A 27,005-nucleotide genomic window follows, 5' to 3' on the forward strand; every position below is an offset into this window, starting at 1 on the left:
CAGCCAAATTTGAGGAAGACACTAATTGGTCCAGTATACATAGTAATGATACTTCAGTTTATTTTCCTAAGGATGACACAGATGGTATGGCGAAACCTGATTCTCAGGCAGCTGTTCCAGATGATCCTGATGTTCCAGATGAACAGTCTTCGACAGTCGCAGAGGAAATCCCTGACGATGAACTTGGAGACGGAGATGATGATGAACAATGGACCAAAGTTCCAAGGCGTTCAGAGAACCACCAAAGGAACTCCTCCAAAGAGATTTGCACAGCAAGTATCTCAATCTCCTTTTTCTTTCATGTGTAACAATCTTACACTTCCACCTGAACGTTTTCATCAGATTAAACTTTTGCCTGAATCTGAACAAGAAAAGTGGTATGAGGCTATGGAACGTGAACTGGACTGTTTAAAGAAACTTAGGATGTTCCAACAGGTGGAGCCTCCAACAGACAAGAAAGTCATTGGCACACGTTGGGTGTATAGAGTCAAACAAAAACCTAATGAAGGAAAGCTGTACAAAGCTAGACTCGTAGCTCAAGGATTTTCTCAAATTTATCCAGATGACTACACTGATACATTTTCACCCACTGTCAGAAATGAAAGTGTCAAAATTGCCCTGATCACTGCTATTGCTTTGAACTTAGAGGTTTTTCAGTTCGATGTAGAGACTGCCTATTTGAACGCTGATCTGAATGAAGAGATCTACGTCAAGAGTGCTCCCGGGTTCCAGGACCGAGAAGGTGATGTCTGGTACCTGCACAAATCTCTTTATGGCCTGAAACAGAGCGCCCTCATGTGGTATCGCTGCCTAATTCAAAAGCTAAATTTAATGGGCTTTATTAAGTCCGTCTCAGATGAATGTGTGTTCACAAAAGGGCAAGGTAAGACTTATGAAATTGTTCTTGTTTATGTTGATGATATTGTTTACATTGGTCCCAATGAACGCATGAGTGAAACTTTTGCTAAGGGTCTTGAGAAACATTTCACTTTAAAGAGCCTAGGGCATATTAATGATTATCTAGGTGTTCAGATTGAGAAAACTGAGAAGGGGTTCTCTCTTTCACAAGAAAGCAAGGTTGACCAGCTTTTGCAGAATTGTAATATGTCTGATGCGAACACTTGTCGTTCTCCTATGCAGACTGATTTTTACAGGTTAACCCGAGAAGAACATCCTGAGTTTGAGAACCAAACGCTGTATCGGTCAGTGATTGGATCGCTATTGTACATCAGCAGTTGGACAAGACCTGACATTTCACTGAGTGTGAATGTACTGTCCAGATACGTTGGCAAGGCAACTACGTTTCATTGGTCTTGCATAAAGAGACTGTTGAGATACATGAAGCTTACAAAGGACATGAAGTTGTTCCTTGAGCCGAAACATGATAAGTACCCTGAAGTGATTTGCTACGCAGATGCTGACTGGGCAGGTGATGTAGAAACACGAAAAAGTACTTCTGGTTTCATACTGTTTTTAAATGGTTGTCCTATCTTTTGGAAAGTTAGGAAGCAGAAGTTTATTTCTTGCTCTTCAACTGAGGCTGAATATGCTTGTGTTTCTGATTGTTGTAATGCATTAACCTCTGTTTCTGGTCTCATTGATAGTATTTGGGAATGTCCAAAGAAACCAATTGTTATCATGGAAGATAATGTTTCAGTCACATATATTGCTGAAGCTGAATGTGTTGGAGCTCGTTCACGGCACATTGACATCCGGTATAGAAATATCAGAGAGAGTGTGAAAGCAGGATTCGTGAAAATCCAGTATGTTCCTACTACTGAGCAGATCGCTGACTTGCTGAATAAGCCGTTGCCAGCTGATCAACATGAATACCTCTCCAACAAAATGTGCCTTAAGTGAATTGATGTCTTGATGTCCCTCATGTCTCTGATGACTGCCAAAGAAGGGGTGTCACGCTGTGGGTTGACAGCCTCCAAAGACATTAAGAAACATCCTGTAGTTAAATAGTTAACTCTGTTTGTTAATGTAGCTCCTCCCTCTCTATGATGTAACACTGCTTTGCTCACTTCCTCCCTCACGCAGGAAGAGAAGCTGCAGACATCTTCTTTCTCTTACTTGCTAAGATGTAAGACATGTTTTTATGCCGCTCCGGCAAAAATATTTTTTTCTACTTTTTACAATAAAAGTTTACTTCATTTTAATAATGAATGCTTGTAGCTTTAATTCATCGACCTCCAGAAAGCCTCACTTCAGTTCTAACAGGCTGAGTTCTCTCAGTGAGATTCTCTTTCCGTCAGCCCCTCTCCGCAGACTTGGGGCGGCTCACAGCAACAATAAAACAATGTACAACAAATCTAATAATTTAAAAAACACTAAAAAACCCTTATTAAAAGCAAACATACACACAAACAAACATACCATGCATAAACTGTATAGGCCCGGGGGAGATGTCTCAATTCCCCCATGCCTGACGACAGAGGTGGGTTTTAAGGAGCTTACGAAAGGCAAGGAGGGTGAGGGCAGTTCTAGCTCCGGGGGGAGCTGGTTCCAGAGGGTCGGGGCCACCACAGAGAAGGCTCTTCTCCTGAGTCCCGCCAAACAACATTGTTTAGTCGACGGGACATGGAGAAGGCCAACTCTGTGGGATCTAACCGGTTGCTGGCATTTGTGCGGCAGAAGGCGGTCCCGGAGATATTCTTGTCCGATGCCATGAAGGGCTGTATAAAAAATCTCTATCATAACAGAAGTTGCTGGGTAAAGGTTCAGAATGGAGACACCAACTTTTTCAACATTAATACTGGTATTATAAAGACTTGCATTTTATAATTCATCACAGACTTTGGTTTGCAGAAAGCAATGCATGGATCAAATTCTAGAATTTCCTGGAAGAATTACATTCACAGATCTTGATTTTGCTGATGATATTGATTTGTTGTCAGAAATAAGCACCTCCTTACAGGACATGACTATAAACTTACAAACTGAGGTTAAAAAGTGTATTAGTGTACTATTGATTGGGAGTCACCCTCCCAACACATTAATCACGACTGCCCAATGGTCAATAGAACATGATCCACAGTTTAGATTATTCAGTAGCATCTTATCATAAGATGGCAGCACAGATGTAGATGTGAAACACAGAACTTGTAAAACTTCAGCAACAAATCAAAACTTATGACTTATTTGGTCAGCTCCAAAAATAGGAAGACAAAGTTACAGCTTTGGAAGACAATCATTGTAAATTACAAATTACTCCAGTGAAATACGGGCAATAACAGAATGCACAGCACAAAATCTCACTATATTCCATCAACCTTGCCCATAGAGAATTCTGGATGTCATGACAATGTCACCAATTAAGTTTTTTGCAATGGAATGGATCCAGGCAGTTGCAGGCTATTGTGACGAAATGTTGAATGTATCTAACTAGCTGTATTCTTTGCCTGCCACAATATCAATATCCAAAACACTCTGTATAGTGGAAGATGCCAGAGGGAAAGTGAAGGTGGGGCAGACCAGACAAAACTTAGCTTCAGATGTTAAAAGATGACTTGTGGACAATGGATGCCAAATGGGAAGATGATGAAGACATTGCCATGGATAGGATTCATTGGAAGAAACTTTATGGGAATTATACAAAAGGAACCAATGATGATGATGATGATAATAATAATAATAATAATATAATAATCCTGACCCAGATTAAATAATAACTGGGACCAGAAGACAAAAATAAAAATGACAATACAACAAGAAGTGCATTGTCATTTTTATGATGCATTTTTGTACCCCAAAAGTGGTATTGATCAGCTGAGTTTGCTAAGAACTGTAACAGGTGAAAAAAACTGGGTAGTGTTCTGCCGGCTTGTCTCAACCGCCCGTAATTACAGGGTAATTAGTCCAGGAAGACACACACCACACGATAAAAGGAAAACCCAAAAGTTTTTATCAGCAGAAAAACAGAAACAGCTCCCTTTTTAAATGTCAAAGGGATTTTCTGGTACACACAAGGCACAGGTTAAATGCAGTCCAATTGCTCACCCAATAACTGGGAAATTGAGTCCAATTCTAAAGTCCAGAGAGTCCACACACACAATCCTAAAGAGCAAAAATCACAATCTTGATGAAACAATGAATGAGATAACCTGCCATGAGGCTAAAACCCCAGGCTGCACTTTTATCTGTAGCACTAATTACAGCAGCCCCACCCAACCAAAGGTGGCCTCATTTTCTCTTGTAATAATCCTTCAGTTGTTGTCTCCTATGCATCACTCTATACATGCGTGGATGTGTCATTAATTCTTGTTCCGAATCCAGGGATGATACAGATGACTGATCTCCTCTTGGGTCAGAGGAGACTTTGTCAGCAGATTCTACTGAGAGCAAAACAGGCCTGCGGCATGTGGATGTCTCCCCCACATACACCTCCACATTACTTGGGGCAGGAGCTGGGCCAGAGCTAACCACAACAGGTAGGAAGAATTTACAAAATAACAAATCTGGAAGATATCTTGGAGGTCTTCTAGTCCAACCCATTATTCAAACAGGAACCCATATATCATTTCAGACAAAGGTTGACCAGTCTTTTTTTAAAAGCCTCCAGTGATGGAGCACCCATTGCCAGCATTCCAATTAACATCTAAATTTAGAAGTCTTGGCCTGCCACTCACAACTTTTGGAGCCAAGCCATTTCACTGGTTAATTGTTCTCACTGTCAGGAAATTTCTCCTTAGTTCTAGGTTGCTCCTCTCCCTGATTAGTTTCCAACTATTGCTTATTGTCTTACATTCTAGTGCTTTGGGGGGAAAACCCCCTCTTCTTTGTGGCAGCCTCTGAAATATTGGAACAATGCTATGTCTTCTCTAGTCCTTCTTTTCACTATACTAAACATATTCAATCCCTGCAACAATTTTTCTTATGTTTTAGTCTCCATCTCCCTAGTCATCTTTGTTGTTCTTCTTTATGTTCTTCTTTACACTCTTTTCCAAAGTCTCAACATCTTTTTTTATTGGGGTGACAAAAACTGAATGTAATATTCCAAGTGTGGCCATACTAAGGCTTTGTAAAGTGGTACTAATACTTCATATGATCTTGATTCTAAACCTCTTTTAATGCAGACTCTTTCCAATAGCTTGGAACGGTTTATATTCTTAAATGTTACCTAATCCTTAGGTTCCTGGTTAGAACATGCATCACTAAATTTCCACTAGCCTTAGATTGTCAATCTAACTGTAGGTTAACTACAGAAAATGATGACTGCAGCAAAAACAAAACAAAGCAAAACAAACAACCCAAAGAACATTTAAATAGTCATGGTGCTTTGAATAAAATTCAAACACATCTGGAGCACCATTTGAATATCATGAGCAAAGTTACCTTTAGTCAATTGCAAAAGGCAGTTTTATTTGGAAATGTTACATCCAACAACAATACATTTAATATGATTAAACAACATTTGCCTTTCTTAGGTAACTGGGAATAGGTGGATAAGAATGACGAATCTAGTCCTTATAATTATCTGACTGAATTCAACTCCAATAACAGATTTTTTTAAAAAAAGTGATCCAATCCACTTTCAAAATTGACTATGCCTACTTTGGGAATATGGTCCTTAACAGCCGATGAAAGTTGATCACCAATGGTTTAGAAGACAAATGAATAGACATTTTTAGAGGCAACAGTGCATCCATTACTTGTACAACAAAATACAGCAAAGAGGATGAACAAATACTAAAGACACAGTTCATGTACTTCAGTAAAGTACATTTTTGATTTTTTAGTATATAACAATTTTCTATGCATGTCTGTACTATGTCCTTTTTGGTTAGTTAGAAATGTGTTTATAGAATCATGCACCTCCTAATAGTGGATATACGAAATACAAAACAGCCAAAAACAGGAGCTAAGAACATACCTCTCTTCTCTTGCTTGTCTCAGCTCTTCTCTTTTATCTAGATAATTTTGACTAAAAGAAGAGATATTCACAAAGTTACAGGTAAATAAAAAAACCAAGACAGACAAATAAATAAAGCAAGAAACAAAGTAAGAGCACATGAATCAAAAGCAGCTAAATCTTTGGTAATTTTCAACAAGAAAATATAGCATGATTTGAGTACATCCTCCTATTTAGCTACTGTGTTTTCTTCCAATGCTTGGTCACTAAATGAAATGACATGATTCCATTGATTCTAAAAGAAGAGTAAAATGACTATATTTATTTTATCTCACTGGTTCAGAGCCCTTCTTAGCCTGCTCCAGTAGAAGATTAAACTCGATGGCACTGTGAACCAAGATGACCAGCCTGTAGTCCACTTGGTGCACATTGAAGGTCTTCTAGCTTGGGTGGTTATGAGGAATGCAGGGAGAAATGAGTTGTTTCATTTTCTTGCTGAAAACTGGATTAATTCTTTAAAAAAACATGTTATCTTTTCAAGTATTCAAAGAAAGGGTTTAAGAGTTTGTTAAGGCATACAATTCAAAATTATAAAAACATAGAAGATTGACAGCAGGAAAAGACCTCATGGTCCATCTAGTCTGCCCTTATACTATTTCCTATATTTTATCTTAGGATGGATATATGTTTATCCCAGGCATGTTTAAATTCAGTTATTGTGGATTTACCAACCACGTCTGCTGGAAGTTTGTTCCAAGCATCTACTACTCTTTCAGTCAAATTTATATTCTCACATTGCTTCTGATCTTTTCCCCAACTAACCTCAGATTGTGATTCCTTGTTCTTGTGTTCACTTTCCTATTAAAAACACTTCCCTCCTGAACTTCATCTAACCCTTTAACATATTTAAATGTTTCGATCATGTCCCCCCTTTCCCTTTTGTCTTCCAGACTATACAGATTGAGTTCATTATATCTTTCCTGCTAAGTTTTATGCTTAAGACCTTCCACCATTTTTGTAGCTCGTCTTTGGACCTGTTCAATTTTATCAATATCTTTTTGTAGGTGAGGTGTCCAGAACTGAACACAGTTTTCCAAATGTGGTCTCACCAGCGCTCTATACAGTGGGATCACAATCTCCCTCTTTCTGCTTGTTATACCTCTAGCTATACAGCCAAGCATTCTACTTGCTTTCCCTACTGTCTGACTGCACTGTTCACCCATTTTGAGACTGTCAGAAATCACTACCCCTAAATCCTTCTCTTCTGAAGTTTTTGCTAACACAGAACTTTTAAACTTTATGCTTAAAATCACAGTGAATTTTGACCTTCAACATGAAGTAACCGACAGCTTTTCTTGTGGAAGTCATCTGCAGTTATTCATGTTTAATTATATAAAATTTTATATCTGAAATCCTTATTGGGACATGTTAAAGACAGCTTCTTGCGTATCTTCAAACCTATTGAATATTTATCTAATCAGAGAAATCTTTTACCCACTGAGAAGGCAAAATTTAGACATATTTTCTAAGCAAGTAATACGTACATACATACATACATACATTCATACATGCATGTGAAACTTGAAAAATTAAAATATTGTGCAAAAGTTCATTTACTTCAGTAATGCAACTTAAAAGGTGAAACGTAATATGAGAGACTCATTACATACAAGCCAAGATAGATCAAGCTATGATTTGTCATAATTGTGATGATTCTGAGGTGCAGCTCATGAAAACCCCAAATCCACCATCTCAGAATAATATAATATTAAATGTGATCAATAAAAAAATAGAACAATATCAGACCTTTGAAAAGTATAAGCATGCATATGTACTCAGCTCTTGGTTTGGGCCCATTTTGCAGCAGTAACTGCCTCAATGCGGCATGGCATGGAAGACCCGTTGTACCTACCTGAACGGTCTTCTCTATGCACTGGAAGGAGAGTCCAACATGGGTATTTAACCAATCCTATTGGTAGAGACTGAGTAAAAAATTAGCATAACAAATAGGTACCGCCCCCTTGCAGTCCCCCATGAGCTCAGTTTTAAAAACGAAAAGGTACTGAAAGAGGATAACAAACTTTTATTGAACAATTCAATAACTCATAAACTAACCCAACCTCCGGTGTCCCTGAACTTCTACTACCGGGTGGGTTTGGACTCTCCTTCCAGTGCATCGAGAAGACCGTTCAGGTAGGTACAACGGGTCTTCTCCACTGCATCTGGAAGGAGAGTCCAACATGGGATATACCAAAGATCTTAAAGCCCATGGGAGGGAGAAGGTCTAGTTAGGGACTTAGGAGAAACACAAACTTTTTGAAGAACCCTCCTGCCAAAAGCCGCTTCTGCTGAAGCAAAGGAGTCCAACTTGTAATGTCTAATAAATGTCATAGGGGCTGCCCAGGTTGTAGCCCTACAAATGTCCTCTATCGATGCTTGCGTAGACCAAGCTGCCGCCGCCGCTGCACTCCTGGTCGAGTGGGCCGTCAACCCTTCCGGAATCGTGTGTCCTCCGGCCTTGTAGGCTTCCGAAATACAGTCCTTAATCCAACGACTAATGGATTTCGTCGATAGACCAAGTCCCATCCTATATTCAGAAAACGATATAAACAAAGTTTCAGATTTTCGGAACTCCTCTGTCCTTCTAATGTAAATCTTTAGAGCCCTCCTGACATCCACCTTATGCCACAGCAATTCCGATGGATGGCTCCAATGAGTACAGAAATCAGGGAGGATTAGTTCCTGCTTTCTATGGAATGCCGTGTTTACCTTCGGCACAAAGGAAGGGTCCAACCGAAGGACCACTCTATCTGGGTAGAAGACGCAGAGATCAGGTCTCACAGACAGGGCCGACAGCTCCGACACTCTGCACGCTGACGTAATAGCCACAAGGAAGGCTGTCTTCATTGAAAGCAACCTAATCGGTATAGTCCTCAACGGTTCGAAGGGAGGTTTAGTTAAGGCCTTAAGCACCAACGTAAGATCCCAGGATGGAAATCTCCTGACTGGTGGGGAATGTTTGTTCGTGGCTCCCTTAATAAAGTCTCTAATCCAAGAGTGCTGAGCCAGTGAACGAGACTCTGAAGTTTGAATCATGGTGGAAAGGGCCGCCACCTGTCTTTTTAAGGTATTAGGGGCTAGGCCTCGCTCTATCCCTGCTTGTAAGAATTCCAAAACAGTGATTACAGAAGCTTCTCTAGGATCCCGTAAATCCTTGTTACAAAACTTACAAAATGCTGCCCAAGTTGCCTGATAAATTCGAGAGGTCGATGGGCGTCTGGCGGCCTGCATTGTATCTATGACCTTCTCTGGTAAGTCCAATTGCTTCAATTTATGCCTTTCAAGTGCCAACCTGTCAAGTGCAGCCATTGGGGGTCCGGGTGTTGTAGGTTCCCGTGGCTTAGAGAGATGACTTGATCCGGGATTCTCCACGGGGGTGACACTGAAAGTTCCACTAAGTCGGCGAACCACGGGCGACGTGGCCAGTGAGGTGCTATTAAGATTACCTCCGCCGTCTCGTGAAGAATCTTTTCCACCACCCTCGGAATGAGATTCACGGGGGGAAAAGCATAAAGGAGACCGGGGGGCCAAGGTGACAATAGGGCGTTGGTCCCCTCTGCCCCTGAGTCCGGAAACCGTGTGAAGAACCTCGGGAGCTGAGTGTTCTGGCTGTTGGCAAACAGGTCCACTACGGGAACTCCAAACCTCTGGGTCAACTGATAGAACAGTTCTGGGTCGAGTCTCCACTCTGACGGATCCAATGTTGTCCTGCTGAGCCAATCCGCTGTGGAATTGCTGACCCCTGCGATGTGCTCCGCGGTCAATGAAGCCAGATGGGTTTCGGCCCAGTTGAAAAGATTCGTAGTCTCCTCCATAAGACGCTGTGACCTCGTGCCCCCTTGGTGGTTCAGGTGGGCTCTGGTCGCTACATTGTCGGTTAAAACAAGTACATGTTTGCCCTCCACTATGGGGGCAAAGGCTAATAGGGCTAAGAACACTGCCCTCAGCTCTAAGAAATTTATGTTGACCGAAGCTAGCTCTTCCACAGTCCACTGTCCCTGGGCCATATGTCGCCCAAGATGGGCACCCCATCCGTATAAACTGGCGTCTGTGGTAAGAATGAGACGGTCTTGAGTGCGAAAGGGGGAACCCTCCTGAATTGCTTCGGTAGTCCACCACTTCAGCGACTCTCTGACTCTCTTTGGTAACCTGATTGTTCTTTGCGAGTGGCTGACCCTGGCCCTCTGAGCTGGTAAGAGGAACCACTGGAGGCCCCTGATATGGTGTCTGGCCCAGGGAACTATACCTATGGCCGACACCAACGTCCCCAATACTTTTGACAACAGTGCTAGCGGGGCCCGTCTGTGGCGGACCAGGTCGGTAACTAGGCAATGAATATTCTCCTGTCTTTCGGGAGAAAGGGTTACCTTGCCTGATAAGGCGTCGATGATCGACCCCAGGTGTTGTAGTCTGGTTGCGGGAGACAGTTGGCTTTTCTCCACGTTGATAGTGAAGCCATGGGCTTCTAGCGTCTGTACTGTTCTGGCTAGGTCCTCTCTGGCCTGACCGGGAGACCTGGACAAGATAATTATGTCGTCCAGGTAGGTCATCAGTCTGATGGAATGAGACCGAAGGTTGGCCGTCAGAGCGTCCAGCAACTTGGTAAAAGTACTTGGGGCTGAGGAAAGGCCAAAGGGCATGGCCCTGTACTGGTAATGAATGCCTTCTGAACAGAACCTGAGGAATTCCCGATGTGTAGGTTGTACAGGCACGTGGAGGTAGGCTTCCTTTAAATCTATTGAGGTTAATAGGTCTCTGGAACGTATCGAGGGAAGGATAGTCTGTAAGGAGTACATGTGAAATCTCCTGTACCTTATGAAGATATTGAGCTGTTTCAAATTTAGTATCATCCGGTATCCTCCTGATGACTTGGGGACCAGGAAAATTCTGGAATAAAATCCCTTGCCTACTTCTTGTGGAGGTACCTGTTCGATGGCTTGTATCTCTAGTAAGTGAGCAATCTCCTTGCGGATCTGCTGCCTCTTTTGCAGATCCCGGAGCCTCGGGCATTGTACAAACCAATGTGGGGGATGCCCTATAAATTCCAGACGGAGTCCTCTCGATACGGTGGCTAAGACCCACTTGTCTGAGGAGGTAAGTTGCCAGGAGGGGCTGAAGTGTTGCAGCTTTCCTCCTATTGGTAGGGAACCGGATGAGTCATTTGGAACGACGGAACCCTCTCTGGTTGCCTCCCCGAAAGGGCCGCCTGGACTGTTGATAGCCTCTCGGCCTATCCTGATAGGATCTGCGATCACTCCTGAAGGATTGCTGTGAATATTGGCTCTGGTTAAAGCCTCTCTGTGTTTGCCCCGGTCCAGTAGATGAATCCCAACGTGTAAGGAGTGAATCGGCGGTCCTGGCGCCTGTTGGATTTGGGTAGGACTTTCCTCTTGTCCTTGTCCTCAATGAGGACTTTATCCAAAATCTCTCCAAAGAGCATTGATCCCTGCAGCGGGGCTGATGCTAGACGCCATTTAGATTTTAAGTCCGCTGGCCAATTCCTTAGCCACAACAGTCGGCGTGAGGACAGTGCAGTGGCCATGCTTCTACTGACGAACTTAGCCGCGTGGAGGGTAGCATCGGCGGAAAACTCAGCTGCAGCCAGTAATTTGCTTAGATCCTGGCGAAGTCTGCCCTCCTCTGGGTTGAGACGTGACTGCATCTCCTGCAGCCACATGATAGAGGCCCTGTTAAAGAAGGAGGCTGCGGCAGCCGCTCTGAAACCCCAGCCAGACATCTGGTGAGTCTTGCGCAATAGGGTTTCCGCCTTTCTGTCCTCCGGTTTCAAGCTTTCCCCCGTCTCTGATGGCACCAGGGCACTAGAAACCAGCGTGACTACCGGCTGGTCAATGGGGGGAAACTCCAGAAGTTTTTCCACCTCCTCAGCGAATGTGTAAAACTTTTGTTCCAAATTCGAAGGCCCCTGGGCCGCTGCGGGGTGTTGCCAAGGCTTTTTAACTCCCTCTACAAAAATGTGCGAGGCCGGGATATGGTCAGACTCGGGTTGGGGTTCCCTTAGCAGGGAAGCTGACGTCTTGCTGGTCTCTGCTTCAGGTGTTTTAGCAGCTTCCTGTAGGTCCATCACTTGCTTTGCTTTGAAAAGTAGGGTCCTAAACAGTGCAGGCTTGAACAGACCAGCAACTGGCTGCTGCTCCGGTGTGTTCTCATCCTCTGAAAACTCATACTCCCTGTAACTGTCCTCGCCCAAAGCCGGTTCTTCTGAAAGAGACCCCAAACCCGAGGGGGGCGGTACTGGCCAAAGGTTCCTTGCCTGAGTCTGAGGTGCACGGTTTGTGTACTGGCCTGCCCCAGCATTCACTCCCTGAGCATAGGCATTCGCGATGATTTCCTGCAGGTCCGGAGGCATGTATTGCCATGAACCAGTCTGAGATCTCAGCCCTGCCGCTGTGGGGGTAAACGTGGCTGAAGGTGCCTGGGAACTCCGCCTTGCAGGCCCTGATGGCTCAGGTCTGGCCCAGGATAATGCTGGAGATGGGGCCTGTGGCAATGCCATGAATTGCCCCTCTGGTGACCAGTCACCCTCTTGGAGAGTCCCCATGTGTCCAAAGGCTGACTGTGGGGTCATAGGGTCAGGTGTGGCTGCCTGCCTCTGAGCCAATGGTACTGGCGAGGGGGAGGGGTGTAGAGCTGCCTCCAATTTCTTCTCCAGCGCTTTAATGCGCTTCTCTGCCTCTTTCAAGGAGGCTGCCGAGGCAGGGGATTGGGAGGATTTGGACCTCTCCTTATCCTTCCCCTTAGTTTTCTCTTTGCTCACCACTGGGGAGCTGGATTTTTTGCCACCGGGCTTGTCCTCCATTGTACTCACAACTCTGGTGGTCTAGATGAGCTGCCCGGTAAATTTCCTCTCACCACGCCTCGTTACTAGCGACGAAAATGGTGTCTGGTGACCTCGCCCCTTGCGGCTGCGCAGTAGAGCACGAAGCTCAGTTTGCGCCTCTCAGCTGTCGGAAGCCCTTCCGGTTGGCGCTTTCGCACTCCGTGGGGGAGCCTCTCCAAAATGGCGCTGCCCAGCGTTTTCGCGGGCTTTCCGCGCCCTCCCCACAAGCCTGCCGCCAATCTGGACCCACGTCGCCTGTCCTCGATCGTCCGGCCCGGAATGGACCCCTCACCGGGCAGCCGCAGAGGTGGCGGTTGCTTTGGCGGCGGCGGCGTTCCTTTTTCTCACCGCCCAACAGCTGATTAGGGCTCCGACGCTGCTCCTGGAGCCCTCCGGGGCATTCCCGTCCTCGAGCCTCCCAGTGGGGGGGGGGGCGGACCCCCCCACCTTCGGCTCGCAGCCCTTGTTTGACCGCTGAGGCCAGTGACTCCGGGCTGAGGTGCTCCTCTTGGGGGCAGTTCCCTCGGGGGGAAGCAGCCCCTAAGGAGATTGTTGGGGGTGTTGTCCGCGGAGGACAGAGACCCCTTCATCCAACGCTGATCCAACCTGTAAGGAAACAAAATAAACAAGATTAAACAAATTACTCTTTAACAAAACTCAGTATGTCTCTACTCTGGGACTGAGTTTTTAAAACTGAGCTCATGGGGGACTGCAAGGGGGCGGTACCTATTTGTTATGCTAATTTTTTACTCAGTCTCTACCAATAGGATTGGTTAAATACCCATGTTGGACTCTCCTTCCAGATGCAGTGGAGAAGCTATCAGCTATCAGCCTGTGGCACTACTGAGGTATTATGGAAGACCAGGATGCTTCAACAGTGGCATTCAGCTCTTCTGCATTGTTCGGTCTTTTGTCTCTCATCTTTGTCTTGGCAATGTCCCATTGATGACATGACATGGCTCCTCAAATCAACATGACTGTGGAAGCTTCACAATAGACTTCAAGCATCTTGCTGTGTGTGCCTCTCCATTCTTATTTTATTTATTTATTACTTAGATTTGTATGCCGCCCCTCTCCGAAGACTTCCTCCATACTTTGAATTCTGGGATTCCAAATGAGATGCAAAAGTTTTCAAAGTCTCCCCACAATCTCCCCACAGTTTGGGGAATCTCTCCACAGTCTTCTCCCCACAGTTTGGGGAGTGTTGATGTCATCTGCTGATGTTGGTACACTGTGCTTCATTAATTCCAGGTCAACGAAGCAGTCTACTGGGAGATTTTGGAGCATTTCATACTTTTTTCTGCAGATGAGCTTTATGGGGATGCTGACTTCAATTTTCCAGCAGGAATTGGCACCTGCCCACACTGCCAAAAGCACTAAAACCTGGTTTAATGATCGTAGGATTACTGTGCTTGATTGGTCAGCAAACTCACCTGACCTCAACCCCATAGAGAATCTGTGGGTCATTGCCAAGAGAAAAATGAGAGACATGAGACCGAACAATGCAGAAGAGCTGAATCCTACTATTGAAGCATCCTGGTCTTCCATAGTACTTGAGCAGTGCCACAGGCTGATAGCTTCTATGCCATGCTGCATTAATTGCTGCAAAAGGGTGCAAACCAACTACTGAGTACATATGCCTGATTATATTTTTCAGACGTCCAATCCTTGTTTTCAGATGTACAATCCTTGTTTTATTTTTTTTGGCAAATAATTTTTTATTTTTTCACTCCAAACACATATACAAAATAAAATACCCTCAAACCAATTACATTACAATGAATCATTTTTAAATTTTGGTATTCATAATCCATCCAATGCTGCCTCCTTTTCATTTGAAATCTGGACAAAAATAATTACTCAAATTTCTTATATGACATTGAAAAGCTATTAGCTAATACACTTTTTAGGCTGTTTCTATTCTAATCACATATAATTATTTAGGCCATAGTGCTTCATTCTTCTCCATATATCCTTAATATCAAATTTCATGTATATTTCTTAATCCTACTTTTATAATAATTACCCTTTAATAGAAAAAAAAACCCAAGACGAAACAGCAAAAATTTTAAATCACATCCACCAGTTGTTAATTTTTTTCTAACACTTACAGGGATCAAGATTATATCAGTTCAAGGGGAAAAAATCCAAATAATGTGCCATAGGTGTCGCCCTGAACCAAATTAACAAACCCAATTATTAATAGTTCCTTTTAATAGATAAATAAAAAAATAGAAAAAAATTAAAATGGAAGGAAGAGAAAGAAAAAAGAAAGAAGAAAAAGAAAGAAAAAATATATCTTTCTCCTTTTTCTTTCATACATTCCTTGTGGAACCCAATATAGCCATTGTAACCTACAGGATTTTATAGTTCAAAAATAAACCAATAAAATCCTCCAACCCTACTCAAGTTCATATCACTGTGAACCCAGTAAAATGATGAAACCATCATTTCCTACTCCATTTATATCACTGCAAACCCAGTGGAATCATCATACCCTATTCTAATTATGTCACTGTAAACCCAGTGGAATCACAATGCCCTATTCTATAAAAAATACTGTAAACTCAGTGAGATCCTCCTGCCTAGTCCCTTTTATAAGACAATAAACCCCTTAAAATCCTCATACCGTAATCTAATTTAAACCTTTGTAATCCCCATAGAAACATTGTACCCTCTCTATATCAAAATAATTTATAACCTTTATAAATTTATAAAGTTATTGTTAATTATTTATAATCCACACATCTTGCTTAAATTCTATACTTCTATAAATTCTATAATCAATATTTCACAGTATTATTATTTCCTTTTCTTTAAAAAATAAAAATCATCCAATATAATCATCATTATTTTCTATTTCCATAATTTTATACCATAATTCATCCACATGAGTAATTATCCTTAATTAAATCCTATTAGCTATAAAATTCATTATTATTATTTTTCTTTCCATCTCTCTCCTACAAATATTTAAAATAATAGAGATATTAATCATCCAAGATAAGCATAACCATTTTCTATTTTCAATATTCTACTATTTCACTGTTCCAGTATTTACCCATAAGAATAATTTTAGAAATCTTAGGATATCTTGATTAAACATTATTACATATACAACTCAATTAATACTTTTCCATCTTTCAAATTAATTATTTCCCCTTCCATCTAACCATTCCTGTCTCCTAGTCCAAATGTATTCTCTTTCCCAATATACCATATATACTCGAGTATAAGCCGACCCGAGTATAAGCTGAGGCACCAGTTTTGCCACAAAAACTGGGAAAACTTATTGACCCGAGTATAAGCCGAGGTTAGAAAATGCAGTGGCTACTGATAACTTATAAAAATGGAAACCAATAAAATTACATTAATTGAGAAATCAGTAGATTAAATGTTTTAGAATATTTATTTTAAAGAAAACCAGTAAACTAGCTCTGTAAATTTAAAAGAGGGTAAACAAAAGCAATCTGGTAATAACAATAAATTTAAAAGTAAAAAAAGTATCTCACTTAGCAACCAAGCTAAAACCTATTTCTAAACCTAACACAGGGCTCTTTAAACTTGACAGTTTTAAGAGTAGTGGATTTCAACTCCCAGAATTCCTGCACCAGCCATGCTACCACAGCAGTGGGAGTTGAAGTCCACAAGCCTTAATCTTTTCAGGTTTGAAGACTCTTGCATTTTTAACCCTAACCCAGGGCTCCTTAAACTTGACAGTTTTAAGACTAGTGGACTTCAACTCCCAGAATTCCTGCCCCAGCCATGCTACTTCAGGAGTAGGAGTTGAAGTCCACAAGCCTTAATGTTTTCAGGTTTGAAGACTCTTGCATTTTTAACTCTAACCCAGGGATCTTTAAACTTGACACGTTTTTAGAAGCCTGGAGAGAGTTCATGCCGCCCCCCCCCCCCCTTTAGCTTGCTGGCTGGCTGGCTGGCTGGATCTCCCTCCCACCCTGATCCTCCCTCCTCCTCCGTCTCCCTTTATTGCCCCATGTGTTGTTCGGGGGGAGCAGATTTGCTAAAGAGATCCACTTGGGACGGCAGCAGGGGGAGGAGGAGGAGAGACAGAATAGCCCACAGCCGTGGGGGAGGAGGAGGAAAGAGGCTGACCTCCTCCTCCTTTCCCTGCTACCGTGCCAAGTGGATATCGTTAGCAAACCAGCTTCTCTCTCCGGCTGGGGGCTTCTAAAGCCTGGAGAGAGTTCATGCTGTCCCCCCCCCTAGCTTGCTGGCTGGCTCACTGGCTGGATCTCCCTCCCACCCCTGATCCTCCCTCCTCCTCCGTCTCCCTTTATTGCCCCATGTGTTGTTCGGGGGAAGCAGATTTGCTAAAGAGATCCACTTGGGACGGCAGCAGGGGGAGGAGGAAGAGAGCCAGAATAGCCCACAGCCCTGGGGGAGGAGGAGGAAAGAGGCTGACCTCCTCCTCCTTTCCCTGCTACCGTGCCAAGTGGATATCGTTAGCAAATCTGCTTCTCTCTCCGGCTGGGGGCTTCTAAAGCCTGGAGAGAATTCATGCTGTCCCCCCCCTTAGCTTGCTGGCTGGCTCGCTGGCTGGATCTCCCTCCCACCCCTGATCCTCCCTCCTCCTCCGTCTCCCTTTATTGCCCCATGTGTTGTTCGGGGAAGCAGATTTGCTAAAGAGATCCACTTGGGACGGCAGCAGGGGGAGGAGGAGGAGAGCCAGAATAGCCCACAGCCCTGGGGGAGGAGGAGGAAAGAGGCTGACCTCCTCCTCCTTCTTTCCCTGCTACCGCGCCAAGTGGATATCTTTAGCAAATCTGCTTCTCTCTCCGGCTGGGGGCTTCTAAAGCCTGGAGAGAATTCATGCTGTCCCCCCCCCTTAGCTTGCTGGCTGGCTCGCTGGCTGGATCTCCCTCCCACCCCTGATCCTCCCTCCTCCTCCGTCTCCCTTTATTGCCCCATGTGTTGTTCGGGGAAGCAGATTTGCTAAAGAGATCCACTTGGGACGGCAGCTGCAAATGAAATGGAGGAAGAGGAAAGAAAAAAGAAGCCTCGCCTCTTTCCTTTCCTCCTTTTCCTCCATGACCGCAACTAACAGGAGAAAACAAAAGAGAAGAGGAAGCAGCCAACAGCATATTGATTTAGTGGTATTTAAATATTTTAAAAAGAAAGAAAGCAAGTGAGGAAGTGAGAGAGACGACCTGCAGGGCCCCGCCCCGCCGCCATTTCTATCAATGTCTCACCCGGCTCGTTCTTCAGGCGGCTCCGTTTTTGAAGCAGCTGTGGATTCCTGCTTCTGTCTTCTCGCCCCCCCCCACCTCACCAGCTTCCCACCGCCTCTCCCCCCCTCTCTTTTCTGAACTATTGAATTTGCCTTAAAGGTGCCTCCTCGGCACCGGCATCATTCCTCCGCGCCACCCTTCTCTCCTAATTAAAAGTTGGAGCCGCGGAGGGTGGAAAAGTGCGACCTCTGCAGCCCAGTCCCTGTGTCCAGCTGTCAGAGATGGCACTACGTATTTACACAGACAGCAATGCCCTCCCAGCCCTAGCTCCCTCACCCGCCCAAGCCAATGCCTGCTGGACTCCAGCGGGGCGCCCTCTTGTGGTGACTCCTCAGTGACCCGAGTATAAGCCGAGGTCGGGTTTTTCAGCCCATTTTTTGGTCTGAAAAACTCGGCTTATACTCGAGTATGTACGGTAGTTTCCTTATAATAAATTCCAATTAAAATTAAAATTCCTCATTTTTCCCCTACACCAATACATCATTTTACATAAGTTTATTCTTATAAATGTATAACTTTATCATAGTTTCAATATTCTTCTTTAAAGATATTGCTGCCACTCATATTTTATTTATTTATTTATTTAATTATTTAATTAATTAATTAATTAATTAATTAATTTATTGGCTTTGTATGCCGTCCCTCTCCGGAGACTCAATTTGCAGTGACTCCTCCAACCAGAGGATAGCAGTCTTTTATATCTACCATTACAATGACTGTTCTTTAAGCTCAGTTAACTCAGTTAATGATTCTCTTCATTCATTCTCTGCAAAGGAAAACAGCTTCATTGAAACAAAAATACTTTAATAATCCATTTAAAAGTCCAAATTCGAAATCTTTAAAACTGTTTGGAGAAAAATCCAATCTTGGGTAATTTGTAACCTGAAGCCTTTCGCTATTTGCCCCATCGCTGAACAGCCGCTTCTGTTCCCATTTCCGGCAATTTAAGTTTCCGTTGGTAAAAAAAAATCCAGGAAAAAAAAACAGTTTTAAGTCCCTTTTCGGCAATCCTCACTCACCAGCACATCGCTTGATCTTTCTTCACCTTGCAAGCACTTTCCGGGTTTTTTCACTCTTCTTCAATCCTTGTTTTATTGATCATATGTAATATTCTAATTTACTGAGATGGTGGAGTTGGGGTTTTCATGAGCTGTACCTCATAATCATCACAATTATGACAAATCACAACTTGAACTATCTTGCTTTGCATGTAATGAGTCTCTCTCATATATTACATTTCATCTTTTAAGTTGCATTACTGAAATAAATGAACTTTTGCATGATATTCTAATTTTTTGAGTTTTACCTGTACATACACATAGATGTTATCTCTTGCAGTCTCTCTCTCTCTCTCTCTTTCTCTCTGTGTGAGTGAGAGATAGAGAGAGGGAGAGAGGGAGGGGGAGAGAGGGTGTGTGTGGGAATACTTGAGTCTATTTCTCTCAGCTGCCCTGTCTGGCTGTAAAATCTAATCTTGAGATTTTATGGCATAGTTCCCAGTTTCTTAGATGGAAAAATACAAATCAATGTAGAGAGATTAACAAGTAGCAAATATTTAAAAAATCTATTATATTTATTAAGGTAATAAATGATTAAAGAATTATTGCTTACTTGAATTTATTTCTCTCTTCACGTTCTATTCTTTGCAGCCTCTCCTCTCTCTCTTGACGTCTCCGTTCCCTTTCTACTGCCAATGACTCTTGGTGTTGTCTATATGATGATGTAAGAAGACCACCCAAAGTTGTCCTATAGGAGAAGTAGAAATATTCATAGTTTTAAAATAAACTGTTGCCTTCATTATATTTTCCTAGTTAAACAAATTTTATTAAATAAATCATGACTACTATATAAAATACTGTATATATATTTGAGCCACGGTGGCCTGTTAGTTAGAATGCAGTATTGGAGGCTACTTCTACTGCCTGCTGGTAGCCAGCAGTTCAGCAGTTCAATTCTTACTGGCTCAAGGCTGACTCAGCCTTCCATCCTTACAAGGTTGGTAAAATAAGGACCTAGACTGTTGGGGGTAATATGCTGACTATGCAAACTGCTTAGAGAGAGCTGTAAAACACTGTGAAGCCGTATATAGCTTAAGTGCTATTGTTATATATTATGTACATAAGATTACAACTTTTTATTGTCTGAAGGGTAAACTTTAATTGCTCTGAACTGCTTTTTATTGCCCTGAATGGTAATAATCATTCTACCTTTTTTTGTATTTTCTTACAATATTTTGGATTTTTAAATACAGTGATACCTCATCTTATGAACTTAATTGGTTCCGGGAGGAGGTTCGTAAGGTGAAAAGTTCGTAAGACGAAACAATGTTTCCCATAGGAAACAATGTAAAACTGATTAATGCGTGCAAGCAAAAAAAAATATCGCAAAAACGGCGCTCTGCTAGGTGCCGCTGCCCGGCTGTCACCTTTTGAAACAGCCGGGCGCTTCTCGGCGTTCCTGCGAACGCCGAACCCGAAATGTTCAGCAAAAATTCGGGTTCGGGAGAACGCCGAGAAGCACTGCCACCTGGCTTTCACCTTCTGAAACAGCCGAGGGGCTTCTCGGTGTTCTCCTGAACCCGAAAAGTTTGGCAAAAGTTCGGGTTCGGCGTTCGAAAGAACGCTGAGAAGCGCCACCGCCTGGCTGTCACCTTCGCAGAAGAGCAGCGGAGCTGTCAGCTGATTGGAAGACTCAAACGGAGGTGGGGAATCCCAACAGGGAATTCCATGGGCGGAGTTTTGACATCACGAAGACGTCCTTCCTGGAGTCCACGTTTCGGCCGGCCAGGAAGGACGTCTCCGTGATGTCAAAGCTCTCGGCGGCCTCCTGAACCCGAACGCCGATCCAGAACTTTTGCCAAACTTCCGGGTTCGGGAGAATGCCGAAAAGCTCCCCGGCTGTTTCGGAAGGTGACAGCCAGACAGTGGCGCTTCTTGGCAGCCACCCGAACCCGAACTTTTGCCGAACTTCCGTAGATTTTTGTGGACTGTCTTTTATCTTTTTATATCATATATTTTATACCACACACACACGTGTGTGTTTTACACTAACAAGCTGATCCTTTTTTTTTTAACTTTCAGCTGAGATACTATATTTTTTTCTTTTAAACTAAAACCTTGTTTCACTTTGCAAAATTTAGTCATCTGTCATTTTTAATACATGTGCTTCATTTTACTTCGCATATTTTATTCATGTCATTTACAATGTATGTGTGGATTACAAATTATATCAAGAAGGGAACATCAAGATCAGCTACGGGAAGGAACCAAAAAGAACTTGTACTCCTACAACAAGAGGTGAGAGGTATCCCAGCTGAGATGGCCCAACTGAGAGGCAGCCTAGTGTCTCAGCTGAGAGACAGGCTGGCAGTCCAACTAAGAACTGGTCCAGTTGATAGGTGGCTCAGCTGAGAAGCAGCCTAGTGTCCCAATTGAAAAATGACCTGGTGACCCATTTGAGAGAAGGTGCAACAGCTGAGATGAGATGGAGCCCAGGGATCGAGCCTGAGCAGAGGCAGTATGATGCAAATGGAGGCCACTGAGCAATGGTGAAATGGAGCTGGGTAGCAGTTGGGAGCAGCAAAGCAAACCTTGAGCAACAGTGGTGCAGACTTAAATGACAGAAGAGTGAACAGTGGTTGAGAGCAGTGCAGAGGACCAACTGAGGAGTGCCGTCCATAGCTGGAACTGAGAGCAGCACAATGGATCAGCAGCAGCTGAGAGCAGAGCAGAGTACCAACTGAACAGCAGCGCCTATAGGAGCAGGTGAAAGAAGTGCAACAGCTGAGAGCAGTGTGGCAGACCAGCTAAGGAGTGTGCCCTCATCAGCACATCGTAGCTTGAAATCCTGGCCAGGCAATCGAAAAACAAAAAATCAGAGAAAAGGGGATAAGTACTCACTTGTAGATAGGAAGGAAAGGAATAAACTTTCAAGGCAGGAAGTAGAGGATTAAGCGCAAAGCATCTCTTAGAAAACTGCCTCAGATTTCCAACAAAAAAGAAGTGCATAGTACTTCAAAAAGGGTCAAGAAGTGTTGTAAATTCTTAAATTTTTAAAACCTATCAAACATTTTCAATTTTTTTTCATTTTCTTTGTTCATTTTCCATTTTAAATTCTTTTTTCAACTTTTAAATTGTATTTCAACTTTTTTCAATTTTCCATTTCATTTTCCATTTTTTAAAAACAAATCTTATTTCAACTTTTGAATTTTTCCTAATTGTTTTTTTAAAAATTCAGTTAAAATGGTTTATTTATTTTATTTTTTTAAGAATTTTTAAATGCTTAACAAGCTAAGAGAAAAAATAATAAAACATCAGGCATTAGCAGATCAAACTTTTCCCACACAACAGGACTAATACAGGCCTGCCACCTTGACTGAGCTTATTGTCAGCTGACACTGCATTCCAGTCAGAGTCAAGATCTGTCCAGATCTGAGCGATTTTATCTGCGAAAAACGGATTAAAATCCTCAGCACTGCAAGGGTTTGTCAACTCCCCCCGATTAAGGAGGTAGTGGGTCACTCTAAACAGGGCTTCTGGGCAGGATTCTGCAGATGCAATCAGGGCAACATGATATGGACATCTGGTCGCCCTGAGTGCCACTTTGTAAGTCTCCATATGAGTTTTTACAAGTGTTTGGTCAGATTCAGATTTACTTTTCCTTCAACTCTTTTCTAGACATCTCTTCTAGTGTTTCTTCCCCGGAGTTCCTCAGTGAACCAAGGAGATCTCCAGGGTCTACTGCCACAGAAAGGCCACAAAGGTGCAATTTGGTCTAGACCCCCCCGCCTCTGCCCTATTCCAGGCCATAGCAAGGGACTCTGCCGAACTTTATATAAGTGAATCTGGCAAAACCCCAAGTGCCCTCTGAAAGCCCTCTGGGTCCATCAGGCATCTGGGGCGGAACCACCTAATCAGTTCCGCCTCCATGCAGGTGAGGATTGGAGCCTTAAACTCAAGCAGTAGAAGAAATTGATCTGACCAAGACAAAGGCATGGTATCCAAGCCACTTAACTTCAGATCATTACTCAACTAGGATGCCTGCATAGCTGGGGCTCTGCTGCTCTAGGTGCTGTGGCAAGATTCAGCTGCTGTGCATGTGCAGCAAATGAAATCTCCTTCTAATGTCCCTTCCACAGTGGGATGCGCGGAAGCAAAAAAATTTTGAGATTTCCATTGGAATATTGCCAGTTGCGCGCACGACCAGCACATATACAGCTGGCAGTGATGGAGCTGTGTGTACAGTTCCATTTCGGCTACCAGAGTGGTGTTCCCCCCATTCTGGGAGAGGTCCACCCCTGGCCCTGCCCATGCCTGCCAAGTCACTGCTTCTGGCTGCTTTCCACTTTCCCCTTCCGGCCACACACCACTTCCCGCAGCTCACCTCATGCTTCTATATATATTGTCTTCACTATGTGGCCCAGCTAATAGCCTCACCAGTTCTTCAAAGGTAAGCAATGCATACTGCCCTATCACCTTTTGCCTTGGGACAGGGCCCGGGGTCTAGTGATGTGTGATTCCCTGAGACCCCGGAGGCCAACCTCGGCTGGGTCAGGGAACATATTATTATTTATCTGTTTAAGTAAGTAAATATTGGATTATAAGGAAATGTTGGATTGTTATTTCAGTTTGCCTATAATCAAATAGAATGTTTTTTTCTATTTATATACTATTTTCGATAATCATGGAACCATTCAGAATTGAGGTAAAAATCCTCAACGTTTTAGTTTTAGCACAGTTATTTTGTAATTAATAATCTTGGCGATACTTGACAAATGCTTCATGTTGGCATTTCAAATGCAATCTAGTACTGTATATAAATAATAGCATTATATCTGCATATAACCAAGCATAATTTCCTTTTCCTTCTGAAGAATAATGAACAATCCTATCATTATTATTAAATCCAAATGATTATGAGTGATTTACAATTTTTAAAAAGTGTAAAAAGTTGGACTAACATCATATAATAGGACTTTAAATACCATTTTATACCTTAGTTCCCTGGTATATAAATTAGAGTATGCTTGACAGCACATTGACTATAGAATCAGGCATTGTATAAATTTTAGGGAAGATCATTTCAATCTCTTAAGAATTGCTTGCCCAAAATGTGACTGTATATGTGTACACACAGAGATAGAGAGGGAGAGAAAGAGGAAGAGAGAAGGAGGGAGAGGGAGAAATAGGAAGAGGGAAAGATAATTACCTGTTTTCTCTGAACTCTTCTGCTTCTTTTTCTTTCATTGCTGTTTGAGGCTCTTCAACATCATAAGAGAAAAGGTGAAAGGGGCTATATGGTACATAAGGTAATTTCTCAATATTTGGAGATGTCTTTGGAGTAACACATGATGAATTTTGAGAAGTAACTTTGAAAGAAGAGGAAGGTGATGAATGAGGAGAAAAAGGATGCAAAGCAATTGAATCAAGGGATGATGAGTTACTGGAAATATTTATTTTACAGTTTCTGAGAAGCCTTTCATCTTGAGAAACAACACTTGAGAGGACTGAAGTATCAGAATTCTGTGGAGCATGTTTAACCTTCTGTATTTCTGAGAACCCACTGGATGGAAAAGACAGATAAGGAAAAGTAGAAAAATAAGAGAAAATGGTATTATGCAAGTATCTAAAAAAGATTATGCTGAAAGCAAAGAGAAATAACTATAGTAGAAATTTGGTTACACACTTACTTATCTGTCAGGAAGACAGAAATAACTCGTTAGAATTGGCACTATTATTTTTTAACCATATTATAGACACTGTCATAAAATCAGCGTTGACTCACCTGATACGCTCCTTCTCATAGTAGAGGAGTCAGCAGTCAGGATGGGTTGTACTCGCTTGTCAGAGGCGGGACCGAGTCAGAGATATAAAAGCAATGGATTTGCTCATTGGCCCCAGTTTTACTGGCGAATCCGAAACAGTGACTCAGTGTGGTCAGCACAACATGGAACAAAACTCACATTGCATTCAATAAAAAAAAAAAGAAAACTCCATCCAACTTTTTAGAATGAACAAAGGCAAACAAGACAAAGGTAATGGAGAGAAACCCCGAAATGAACAGTAGCCCCAACAAAAAGGGTGAGGACCTGATTGCTGACTCCTCTATTATGAGAAGAAGTATATCAGGTGAGTCAGCGTTCATTCTCCATAGAGAGGAGGAGTCAGAAGTCAGGATAGGACATACCAAAGTTGCTGTCCCAAGGGAGATAATTAAGCCGAATTCTCCACTACCCTCTGAAGGATCCTATGGCCAAAGTCTGATTCAGCCGATGCAAATTTATCAATCCAGTAGTGGCGATGCCCATGTGGTCACTCTGCACAGCTCTTCCAAAGGACATTGGGTGGACCAGGCTGTAGATGTAGCGGCGCTACAAGTGGAATGGGCCGTGATACCCAGTGGTCGCTATACAGAGTCAATGTTATAGGCCTTAGCGATAGCCCCGCGAATCCATCAGTTGATGGTGGTTGGGGAAACCTTGAGGCCTAAGGGCTGAGGAAGAAAGCTGACCAGCAGCGCTTTGGTTCTCCTAAATGGCTGTGTCTGCTTGATGTAGATGCGAAGGGCCTGCCTTATATCAAGGGAATGCCACCTGTGCTCTGAAGAGTGAGAAGGCCAGAAGCAGAAGGTAGGGAGGATTATGTCCTGCCCCCTGTGAAAGGCTGAGTTAACTTTAGGTATGAATGCCAGATCGATTCCGAGAACCACCTTGTCCTGATGAAAACAGCACAAGTCCTCCCTGACCGACAGGGCCACCAACTCTGAAATCTGCCTAGCAGATGTGATAATTAAGGGATCTGTGGTGTAGGGAGGCTTCCCATAATGGCTCATATGGGAAACCTGTCAGGGAACCTAGGGAGATCCCATGTGGGAAAGCGATGGATCGTTGGAGAATGAGCGTTAGCGATGCCTTTAAAAATCTGGAAACCAGGGGTATGTGTCCAAGCGAAGGCCACTGGTCACAGGCAATTACCGAGGGGAGAGCTGCCGTTTGGCGACAGAGCGTGTTTGGCAATAGTTCCTTGTCTTGGCCCTGCTTGAGGAAACGGAGAACTTTGGACAATGGTATGTGGATGGGAGAAAAACCTTGAGAGTCAAAGGACTGCCACGTGGATGAATAAATGTGCTCAGTGGAAGCCCTCCGGGCCTTGTGTATGTAATCTATGATATCGCTATCATAGTCCTGGGTCATTAGGATGCCACACTCAGACGCCAGGCGGTCAGTCAGCACCAATTGGGGTCTGGGTGTAGCAAAGGTCCCTGAGACAGCAGTTGTGGTGACACCGGAAGATGCCAGGGGTCCGACATGGACAAGATCTTTAAGTCGGCAAACCAGGGTTGCCTGGGCTAAAATGGAGCAAGCAATATAATCTCCGCATGTTCCTCCAGTATCTTGTGTATCACCTGAGGAAGGATCGGAAGTGGGGAAAATACATACAGGAGTACCCTCAGCCACAGACAACAGAGAGCATTGGTGTTCTCCACCCCTCGGGAACAGAATCGGCTGAAAAAACAGGGCAACTGGTTGTTGAGTGGAGTTGCAAAAAGGCCTGCCGAATTTGAATGAAATTTGCTTGAATACCTTTGGGTCCAGTCGTCATTCTGCCTGGTCCACCACTGCCCAGCTGAGCATGTACGCCTGTACATTGTCAGTGTCAGAAATGTGCTCCAAGGTGAGTGAGCTCAGGTGTCATTCTGCCCATAGTCCGATTTCCTAGCCTCCACCATGAGGGCTCTGGAACAGGTGCCTCCCTGACGATTGATGTGAGCCTTTGTGGCCATGTTGTCGGTGTGCTTGAGGATGTCCTGGGCCGAAATGAGGGGACTGAAGTGTCTGAGAGCCAAAAATACGGCATGCAACTCTAACCAATTGATAGAGCACGAAGCTTGACTTTGGACTCAGAGGCCTTGGATCATCTGGTGGTTGCAGTGAGCTCCCCATCCTGTTAGGCTGGCATCGGTAGTGATGATTATAGATGGTAGGGCCTTGTAGAAGGATCCCTTC

The 27,005-nt window shown here is 43.4% G+C and overlaps 1 protein-coding gene across 4 annotated transcripts in view; it reads right to left on the reverse strand.

The window, feature by feature from the left end:
* Nucleotides 1-27,005, reverse strand: part of FHOD3 (formin homology 2 domain containing 3) — a 363,967-nt gene that overhangs the window by 139,146 nt on the left and 197,816 nt on the right. For 2 of the 4 annotated variants that reach the window (XM_070728906.1, XM_070728905.1), the window contains 3 exons: nucleotides 24,209-24,562; nucleotides 19,613-19,747; nucleotides 5,876-5,926 (listed from right to left, as the gene is read on the reverse strand). In XM_070728906.1, coding sequence (XP_070585007.1) covers nucleotides 5,876-5,926; nucleotides 19,613-19,747; nucleotides 24,209-24,562 — 540 coding nt within the window. The remainder of the gene's footprint in view (nucleotides 1-5,875; nucleotides 5,927-19,612; nucleotides 19,748-24,208; nucleotides 24,563-27,005) is intronic. The other 2 variants (XM_070728908.1, XM_070728907.1) reach the window with 1 other exon arrangement.

This window comes from Erythrolamprus reginae, chromosome Z (genome assembly GCF_031021105.1).
Source record: "Erythrolamprus reginae isolate rEryReg1 chromosome Z, rEryReg1.hap1, whole genome shotgun sequence".
Taxonomy (NCBI): Eukaryota; Metazoa; Chordata; class Lepidosauria; order Squamata; family Dipsadidae; genus Erythrolamprus; species Erythrolamprus reginae.